Source organism: Fukomys damarensis, unplaced genomic scaffold (assembly GCF_012274545.1).
Source record: "Fukomys damarensis isolate Sample0158 unplaced genomic scaffold, DMR_v1.0_HiC HiC_scaffold_35, whole genome shotgun sequence".
NCBI classification, from domain to species: domain Eukaryota; kingdom Metazoa; phylum Chordata; class Mammalia; order Rodentia; family Bathyergidae; genus Fukomys; species Fukomys damarensis.
This window is the reverse complement of record NW_022900947.1, coordinates 2,645,954-2,656,458: the sequence shown is the minus strand read 5'-3', so window position 1 is coordinate 2,656,458 and position 10,505 is coordinate 2,645,954. Positions and strand designations below refer to the sequence as shown.

The window sequence follows — 10,505 nt, the reverse complement described above, 5'->3', positions numbered from 1 at the left end:
GGGGCTGGGTGTGGCCCCAAACCACGCTCCGGAGCCAGGGCCAGGGTGGGACGGGAGCTGGAACAAGCTGGTCTTGAAGGTCACAGACAGCCCGGAGGCCAGCGTGGTGACTGTGCTGAGGCCAACCTTTCAGTAGCCGCCAGGGCCCGGACTCTCAGGGCTGGCTGCCGCCTCTGTCCACAGGCACTGCCCGCCCCAGGCCCTGGCCTGGGCTCTGAGCCAGCAGGGAGAGCACGGCCACTCCCTCCTCTGTGCCCCTGAGTTTCTTCGGTGCTGCTGGACACCGGCTGGCCTACCATTCCTCGGGACAGCTGCAGCCCCGGAAGAGGAAGAGGGTCCGAGAGGGGCTCACTGCTACGGACACGTGGAGGCCATGGCACATGTTCGGGCCACTGCCCACGCCAATGCAAGGAACCCAGGAACCAAGTTTAAAGTGTTCTTGGTGACTCTGACCACGCCCAATGGCACAGCAGAAGCTGCCACCCCGGACACCAGGGCCAGGCTGGCCAGCGTCCCCCTGATGCGTCCCTCAGCACTCCAGCCAGACCCGGGGGTCTGGATTTGGGGATGGAGGTCTGGGACATTTGGGAGGCTGGGAAAGCACACCCAGCCGGAGTCCGGGCTCCCGGAGTCTCTGACCAGCCCAGGACAGTGAAACGCAGGCCACAGGGGCCATGTGAGACACCCACTGTGCCTGCCAGATGGCAAACAGGATGCGGACACCTGAGGCTCACCGGCCATGGCCACCTTGACTCCACAGCAGGTCACCTCCCGCTGTACCTCTGCATACCGCCCTCAGCAGGTGGGCCTCAAATATCCCCCTTCCAGCAGCTCCAGGCCAGGGGTCCTGGCTCTTCCTCCCTGCCTGGTACCTGCTGCCCCTGAGTCTATTCATCTTCGGGCTTTAGAGCCACAGGGCCTTTGCAATGCTGTTTTCTCCACTCCTTCCTTTCCCAGTACCCCTGCCTCTGGGAAGACCTCCGGAACTCCGCCAGGCCAAGAGGACCATTGCCTCCTTCTCCAACGCACATGGCAGGCACCCATGCCCAAGATCTGAGTGGCCCAACTGTCACTGCCAGCTGTCAGTCATCCCCGACAGGGAAGGCCTCGGAGTGAGGGGCCAGTGGGACTCAGTGTCCCAGCACCTGTTGCCTGCCAGTCCCGGTCTTCATGTGACAAAGATGTCTTTTGAGACACCCTGCAGTACATAGCAGATTTGCAAATGTAAGACACCCAGTTAGGGGAATATTATTCAGCAACAAAAAATGACCCTTGAGCCATGAGAAGCTGTGGAGGAACCTGGGGGCATTATGCTAGGAGGCCAAGCTGCAGGCAGAGACCTGCGTGATCCTGGCGATGCCAGTCTGGGAAAGGGGAAAGGTGGGCACTGAGGTGATGGTGGCCGAGGCTGGGCAGGGAAGACGGTTGAGCGGAACACCGGGACGCTCAGGGCAGCCATGCTGCAGTGCACACAACACCATCATCACCCAGCTGGAGCTCGGGGCCCGCAGCTGTCCGTCAGCAGCCAGGCAGCCTGTGGAGTCGGCCAGGGTTCTCTTCTCTCTGTGGACCCCAGCCTCGAGTAAGTCAAACCCATTTAAAAATGTGAAAAGAAACAACCACACCTGGACGTAACCACGAAGGAGGCAGGTCCGTACCACTGAAATTTCAGTCGGTTCTAATATCCACTTGAGGAGCCTCTCTCAGGAGCGTAAACTTGAGCAGCGAGAACCGGCCCAGGGCGGCTGGGGCCGCCTAAGCCCAGGATGGCGAGGCCCCGCCCCGGGAGGCTTCGTGGAATAAAAACGATGACCGTTGCCAAAGGGGCGCAACAGGACACCTGCACCTGCCTGTGACAGGCGGACAGGAGGTCACTGCAACCCGCCCCTCAGAGGACATCGCCCCTCGGCGCCTCAGACTGCAAGCCCACAGCCGGGACACAGATGCTTCCTGTCAAGCCCAGAGCGAGTAGCGCGCAGGCTGCGCCGGCCACACCTGCTCTGCCGCAAAGGCTCACCTGCCGCTGTTGCTCAGAAGCAGCCATGGCCATGGCCTGTGTACCAGTAAAACTTGATTTGTCCACCAGCCTTGGTCCCCAGTTCCCGGCAGGCAGCCTCTGCTGGAACCCATTTTGTCAGAACCTCACACCTGGGTCCCTCCACTGTGGGTGGCAGTGGGGTACCAGGAGCGGCGGGCAGACAGACAGCCTGTGTTGGTCCTAGCACGGGGCCCACTGGAAGTGCAGCTTAGTGGGGCCCCCCCAGAGCCTCGCTTTCCTCCTCTACAAAGGGGGAACTCTCTGAGGCACAGGGCAGGGACCAGCCAGCCACAGAGGAAGCATCTGGCGATCGGGCTGCGGGGGGGCAGGGGTGGTCAGACGGTGACTCTGGGTGTTCTCAGTACTGGGGTGCAGACCGGCACCTCACCCAGTGATGCTTCCTCTGGAAACCAGGCCGGAGCCACCGGACCAAACCCACAGTCAGTGTGGGCGGCGAGGCCAGCTCAGTGCCACCGTGCAGCCAGCGGGCACAGTGCCCAGGCCATTCACACCAGTGCGTCCTGCCCCCAGCAGCCCCTGCCCCTGCCGCTTCCCCTCGGCCCGCTCTGGCTGGACACTGTCCACCCTGGGCAGCAGTGGCGCGATGCACTCGGGGAATCCACTTCCTGCCGCCCGCTGCTGAGACCAGGTGTCTGGGTCCTTCCTGTCACCTGACCTGGAGCTGCCGGTGACGCATCTGTGCCACACGCACGCTGCTCCTCCTCTTTCATGCCGTGCTGGCCAGGGCAGCTGTGTCTCACGCTCACCACTGTCCCCGAGCCATCTGTCCCCGTCCTTCGAGGTGTCGTCAGCCACCGGAAACCTCTGCAGGGAACGGCAGCTTCATGTTCTACGTGGGAGCTGCAAGGTTCCGGTCAAGGTCACCCGAGGACACCAAGACGAGAAAGATACTGGCACTGCCCATTCGTTCCTCCCCTCACCCAGCAGGCGGAGCCGGCCCTGCCCTGCTCCAGGGCCCAGGAACACAGTGGACAGCCTGGGGTCCACACCCCAGGAATGCCGGTCACCCAACGACAGCCAAGGAGCGAGGCTCTGTCCCTCACAGCCCAGGGAGTGGACAGCCCTACTTCCCTGCTCACTGCACTCGCTGGCCTGCAGGGGGGTGGCAGGTGGCCAGGGCCCAGGGCGGGACATGCCTGTTCACTGCTGCCCTCCATCCGCTGCACGGTCCACCCCCCTCCGAGGAGCTCATGCAGAGCTCATGCAGCCACTGCTCAGGTCTCCAAGCTCCCTGACTGGCCCAGCGACTGACTGAGTGCCACACGGTCGCGTCCAAGGTCCCAGTCTGCCAGAGCAGGCAGCAGGACACACCCCGCCTCGCCCTTGAAGATCTTCCTCTCTAACTGTGCCAGGGAGCGGCAGGCAGCTGTGGCGGAGGAGGGCAGTCCTGGGGCTGGCCAGCGGCAAGATGGACCTGCATGCAGGCAGGGAGGTCTTCCTGCCAGAGGTGGCCGAAGGCAGGCCAGGTGACAGCCCTTCCTGGGACAGGAGTAGGCCTGGCTGCAGTGCACTGGCCATGTGGGTGGCATCCACTGCCCCGTGGGCCAGACCTGAGTCTGGAGGATGCTGGCCCATCCCTGTCCCCAGCTCTCACCAAGCCCTGCAGGGGGACAGGCAGGGCCCACTCAGTCCTCTCCCGGGGGGGAGGAGGAGTCAGCCCACACCCCACTGGCCATCCTCCGGGCCCGCCTCGGTGCTGTCCTTCCAGTTGCGTCCTGGTTCTGAGTGGGTCGTGGCCTGCAGGCTCCCGAACCGCCTGCTGGGAAATCGTGCCAGGCCGCCCGGGCCTTCCTTCCTAACCTACTTAAGGGCCGACGCTAATTATAACCCTGAACCAGGAGGTTGCTTGGAGCTGGCCCTGCTCCTGAAAGCTCCCCCGGGCCTAGGCCGCAAGTTGTGCTCAGTCTCCAGCTCCACAGCTGGGTCACTGGGCCTGGGACCCTGTGGAGAGGCCACGCCTGCCATGCCGCCACGCCCCCTGAGCGCCCATCCGCAGAGCCCACAGGGTGACAGAGTGTGGCCATGCCCTGAAGTTGGGGGGAACCAAGACACATCACAGTGGCACCCAGCCCCCGCATACCACTCTGCCAAGCTCTGTCCTCACCCATGCACTGTCTGCTCTGGGGCCCTCAAGAGGGCAGAAGCACCTGGCACCTGCCAGAGGTGCCCTAGGTTGGTGGCTGGTCCAATCTCCTCAAGGCCACACCCACTTCATCGTGGCCCTGCCCACCTCTTTTGGCCACATCCACATCCTCCCTGCCCCGGCCCACCTCACTGTCCCACCCAACTCTTCACTGCCCCGCCCACCTCCTGTGACCACGCCCTCTTCTCCTGTTGTTCACGCCCATTTCACGATGTCCCACCCACCACAGCCACCACACCTGACTCTTACAGCATCAGTGGCCCTGGGAAGGCACAAGGGGTGTGTAAAGGTACCTGCACTCCAAGACTACAGCGAACAGTGTCCCCACTGTGTACAGATGCCCAGGCAGTTCTGAAAAGCATAGGATCACCTGGGAATCTTGAAAACTTTGCTACTGCACAGGGTGCAGAGATCTCCCAGGGCCGAGCGCAGGCGGGGATCTTCCCTTTGTGGGCCACTCCACCTGGCAGCACCTCTGGAGCAAAGAGCACAAGGACCAGGCAGCACAGCCTCAAAAAACCTTTCCGAATCCCGTGCAGGGCTCCGGAAGTTGTCCTGTGAGGACCGCAGTGTGCAGGTTGGGGAACCCCCGTGCAGGACCCTGCCTGCAGCCCTGGGTGCAAGTCCTGCCCTCTGGGCATGCATCCACTACCAGGTCGACGCATGCCACGGGACCCAGGGAGTCAGAAGGGACAAAGCCCAAAGCCCTGGGCTTCCCGCGGGACACCTCCAACCTAAACCACCACCCAGAGCATGGGGAAGAGGGAGCCCGGGGTGGTCCCAGACACCAGCCCTGTGAATTTCAAGCCACCTGCATAGGAGGCTCTTCTGTCCATGCTCTTGTCACCATGGTGGGCATCAGAGGGGCAGGCAAGCCAAGCACGGGCCAAGGGCACACTGGCACAGCTTGGGCGTGGCCGCAGCTCAGGAGTCCCGAGTCCTACAAGCAGCCTGCTGGACGGGGAGCCCCTGCTTCCAGAGGCTCTGGGGCTCCCTAGTGATCCTGTCACCTCTGACCCTCAGGGGCTCCTGACCCAGGACAGCCGGTCCCGAGTGTCTCAGTGTGGGTGGGCTAAGTTGGGGTGGCGGGGCTGGTTTGGGGGGCCCCAGAGCTTGGGAGGGAAGACAGCCAAGGTGGCATCTCCTGCAACCCTCCAGAACAGGGCTCAGGAGCAGGAGGACAGTGGTCCCAGAAGCCACGCAGAGACCACCTCACCCAGGTTGAACTGTCTCCCCAAAAATTCACATGGCCAGCCCTGACCCCCAGACCTCAGAACGGGACTACATCTGCAGACAGGGCCTTCCGAGGCACAGCTAAGGCGAAATGAGGCCATAGGATGTAGCCGGACCCAGCAGGACCATGCCTTCATCAGAAGGAAAATGGCAGAGCCGGGCGTGCTGGTGCACAGCAGTAATCCTAGCACTCAGGAGGCTGAGGCAGGAGGATCACTGAGAATTAGAGGCCAGCCTGTGCTACACAGTGAGTTCAAGGTCAGCCTGATCTCCACAGCGAGACCCTGTCTCAAAACAGAAAACATGAGGGGAAGACTGTATATATCTGCTGAATTACCACACTATACTTTATAAATATGCATATTTCATATGTGTTAAAAAGTTTAAATGCTTAAAGGGATAGAAATAAATGCCAGCTGTCCCAGTTAGATCGCTGCAGTGTATACATGTGGCCTTGGCACACAGCCTTCCATAAATATGCAGGATAAATAGGAATGACTGATTTTTAAAGGGAAATTCTGGACACAGCGACAGACATAGAGACGACACAGCATGGAGACCGCACCCAGAGGAGCCCTGCGACACCTGGGTCCAGACTCGGCCTCCAGGCCCAGATGGGTCACCGCTGGCTGTCTAGGCCGCCGCTGCGTCAGGCTTCTGTACGGAGCCACCTAGACCTCACACCCCCTCCCCAAGGATCGCGGAGGTGGCGCAGGGCCTGGGACCCAGCTGCTCACCCCTCTGTCTTCCATCTGCAAACTGCCAGTGTCCCTCCCGCCGGTGTCCTGACCGCAGGAGGCTGGGGAGCAGGAGTGTGAGGTTGGGTTCCCCACCCAGCGGAGGCAGCTGTGCCCAAGGCTCCCAGAGGACTCTGCGCTGGTTTCTGGCCGTTCCCAGACCCTTCCAGCCGTGAGCAGCTGGCGTCCCGTCACCTGGCTGCCACATCCCAAATGAGTGGTGGCCCAGAGCGTCAGCTCTCACGGTGGCACCCGGAGGCTCCCAGGTCAGCAAGCATCTGGGCTAACAAGACACACGAGGGCCAGGTGGATGCTCACCCGCCAGGCCACTCAGCAGGAAGCGCATCTGTGGCCGCAGAACCACACAGGGGCCCTGAGGGATCCATGATCTACGCAGCCTCCTCTTGGCCCCTGTGCCCGGTCTGTGCCAGGACTGTGCTCAGCTGCTGCGCCACTGCCCTGGTCACCATGCTGCAGGTGGGCAGAGCACACAGCTGAGGCAGCAGCAGGCCCTCAGCTTCCCGGGGGGCTGCCCCCACACTGCCCCACCCTGCCAGGCCTAGCCCTGCACACCCAGCCTGGGGTGGGGTCCGGCCACCATCATCGACCATCGGCCCGTGAAGGCCCTGGCCTGGGGTCCAGCATGATGTCTGTGAGGGTCCAGTGATGCCCTAGGCTCCCCTTCTCATCCCTGTCCCAGGAGGACACCCTCTGCCTGGTCAGCCGGGCCACTGTAACAACACTGTGAACAGACAGGGACACCACCCTGACAGCGCTGGGGACTGGAGCCCACCTGAAAGACTCAGAATGTGCCAGCAGCATGGTGACCACACAGCGGTGCCAGGCATCCTGGGAGGCCCACGGCCCATCGTGCACAGAACCACCCCTGCAGGTGAAATGAGGGAGCCCCGTACAGAGACCCCCTCCTCAGCGGACACAGGCTGGGTCAGTCCAGTGGGGCAGGCACCCTAGGGCGAGGCTGAGGGGCCCAGCAGTCTGGGACAGGACACTGCCACCAAGGCAGGAAGTGGGCCCGGCCTCTGCTGGACCGAGGAGCCCGTGAATCAGTGCTTCTGCGAGCACCAGGGCAGACACAGAACAGGCTGGCTTGGTGCACATGGTGATGCCAGGTTTCGGGGGCACTGCCTGCTGTGGGCGCAGTGGGCATGAGAAGCACTGGCACCATGCGCTGCAAACAGGGCATGCTCGGTGAACTCCACACCTCTGAGACCACACAGCCTGTGGCCGGCAGGCCAGGGCCAGAACTGGGTCTGGCCCCCTTCACTTCCTGGCTCTTTTCGCATCCTCTTGAGCCCCTGGGCCAAGGAACACTGGCACCGGGAAAGCATTTCCTGAGCATCTAATTAAAGCTGGGCACCCAGCTACTGGCCGACAGCCAGGGGAGGACCGAGGGCCGAGCTCTGGGCATCCAGTCCACAGCTGCCCCAGTGGCGCAGAGACCGCTCCACAAAGCCCAAGGCTCGGGGTGTCGGCTCCCAAGCATGGGGTGGCTGTGGGCAGGCAGGGTGCGCCCACCCTTGGTCCGCACTCGGCCAGCCAGATGGGCCAGGAGTCGAGGTGGCACAACCGACTGGAGCTCAGCCCGGAAGCGCCGCTGGCCTTGGGAGAAACAAGCGGCCCTGGGCTCAACCACAAAGATAACCCAGAGAAACCCTATCAGTGTGCAGAAGGGGAACACGACAAGTCCCGCTGCCTCCTTCCCGGAGATGACTGCCTGGCGGTGCTGCCATAGAACATGCGGTCCCCACCCACGTAAAACGGTCGGGTCGCCTGTTTTTTGTATATTCACAGGGCTGGGGGTCAAACACCATAACCAGATCTAGAAAATTGTTGTTACCCCAAGAGAACCCTCTCCTGGTTACGTCAGGCCCATCCCTCCTCTCCCCGTCCCACAGCAATGGATCTGTCCCTGTAGATTGGAGGGCGCTAGGCATAGCGCTAGGCCTGTGATCCTCCTGCCTCAGCCTCCCAGAGCTCTGGGATGATAGGTGTGCAGTACCCTGCCCACTGGCACCTCGTTTGGGTTTGCATTTCCCTGATGGTGGATGATGTTTGAATACCTTCTTTGTCTGAGTTGTTTTTCTGCTTCCTTTGTGATGTCTTTCATAGCACAAGTGTTTTTAGTTTTAATAAGATCCCGTTTTTCTCCTGGGGCTTGTGTGCTTGGTGTCACTGCTAAGAAACTGTTGCCTAATCCGAGGTAATGAATATTTACTCTTTCTCCTCAGGGCTTTGAGTTTTAGCTCTTACTATAATTTTGCACAAGTAACTCTCCATAAATAGAATCGCACCCACCCTGCTGGTCTCCCGGCCAGATGCCGTCCCTTCCTCTGCGATCCGGGGCCGCGGCGCCGATCCCGGCTCAGTGCTTGGACGCTGCTGCGGTGTTTGTGTTGTTGCTGGCTGCCCTTTGTCCTCCCCACCACTGCCGGTTGCTGATGAGGGCTCCCGGGGCGTGGGAGAGGCCTGTATCAGCGGGTCGGGAGCCGCGCCAGCCTCCGGCGTGGGAATTCCACTTGGGAAACGGACGCTGTCACCTGCTCTCGGCTCCGGGAAGGGCAGGGCCGGTCTGGGCCCCATCCCAAGCGCACTCATCCTCCGTCGCCAGGAGTGGCACGGTCAGCCCGGGCCTGGCCAGCATGGGAGCCACAACTGTGCCCTTTGGGGGACACATGTAGACAGGTGCTCTCTCCCACCCCCTGAGAGGAGGAGCTACCGCCGGCCCTCTCTACAGATAGGGTCAGAGGGGGCAGGAGTCTCGACGGGGTCCCTGAGGTCGGGCCAGCGCAGAGCCCAAGGCACCCCTGTCCCACCCCAGCCCAGCAGCCCCCGATCCGCCGTGTGCGTGCTGAGAAGGAAATGGCACAGGCCCTGGCCTGGTCCCTGGACTGACCCGTAGGCCAGCAAGGGACGCTGGAGGGGACAGGAAGCCCTGGGGAGGCAGAACTGGCTCCCAAGCTCGGCCCTGGGGCCCCGACCCATCGCCTTCTGCTGTTGGGGTCCAGACCCTCCGGTCACCCTCAGCCAGCAGCCACCTGGCCTCATGCAGGATACAGGCCATCAGTGTTGCTTGTATCTGTGTGGCCGGACACGCCCTGTTCCCGTCAACACTGGAGAAGGGACAACGTGTGACATTCCTGAAAGCCAGTCTCTGGGCAGTGCCCCACTGGCGAATGTCCTCCATGCCCTACACATCCCACAGTGTCCTGACCTCTCCCGCCAGATGGCAGCGGTCCCCTCCCTGCCATCGACGCCTCAGGCTCACCCAGACTCTTGGGGAGCAACCTGGCCCCTGGCTGAGAACCACTGTCTTCAATGAAAGATGCAAAGGAGGACAGAGGAGAGGGCGGGACAGACCGGGCCATTACCCTGGCCTTGGCCCTGTCGGAGCCTGAGCCGGGCCGTGGCTCTGACACTCGCCACATGTGACGCAGGGCCCGGCCCTTCCCCTCCCTGAGCCTCAGCTCAGCGCCGTCCCCGAGCCTGCACACATCTGCCACCCCAGTGCAGTTCTCCTGAGACCACAGGTAGTCAGACCCTCGCGGCTTGTCTGTGGGACCTAAGACCAACTTCTAGCTAGAACCGAACACGGGGCCACCTGGGGCTTTACCTGTCCCTCCTCCGGGCATCCCCATGCTGCGGCTCCTCTCAAAGCCTCTGAGCTCTTCCTCCAAGGCCAGGCCCCAGCACCAGGGAGCTGCAGTGGCAGCTGTGTGGGCAGGGAACTCTGCGGTGGGCACATCTCCCGGTGACATGCCAGAGGTCACGTGGCAGCTGCCACCCCCACGCCCAAGGCAGGCAGGGCCAGGCCCTTCCCGGAACACCAAAATAGCCTCCCCCACGCCGCCACCCAGACGGGCACCTGTTTCCTAGTGTCCGGGAAAGGGACACTGAATAGCCCGGGGTACAGTCTCTGCCCCCCCACATGCCAGGGCAGCTGGAGCAAGTTCACCACCCCCAGCCCCGTGTGATGCAGGTACAGCCAGTGCCAGTGCCCCGGGGCTGCCCTAACAGCAGACATCCTTCTGGGCCCACGTGTGAGATGGGGGTGTGGGGCTCCCTGCCTCCATCTCCGGGCTGCCTTCTGCGGTGTGTGAGCGTAGGGTCCACTCTGTTCCCCACAACCTCATCGGCACCCTACCTTACTTACATAGGCAAAGCCCCACATCTTGCTGACCGAGGCCCTGTGTTCAGCAGCTTACTTGTCGCTGGGACACAATACCCAACACCTCAGCTCAGAGGAGGAAAGCCATGATTTGGCTCGTGGTGTCGGGAGGTTCAGTCTGTGGTTGGCGGGCTGCACACAGGGGCA

The 10,505-nt window shown here is 62.3% G+C and overlaps 1 protein-coding gene across 1 annotated transcript in view; it reads right to left on the bottom strand.

Annotated features, from left to right (window-relative positions):
* Positions 1–2,981, bottom strand: part of LOC109118604 — an 18,969-nt gene extending 15,988 nt beyond the window's left edge. The window contains exon 1 of the mRNA XM_019210262.2: positions 2,715–2,981. Coding sequence (XP_019065807.1) covers positions 2,715–2,769 — 55 coding nt within the window. The 5' untranslated portion in view covers positions 2,770–2,981. The remainder of the gene's footprint in view (positions 1–2,714) is intronic.
* Positions 2,982–10,505: the final 7,524 nt, after the last annotated feature.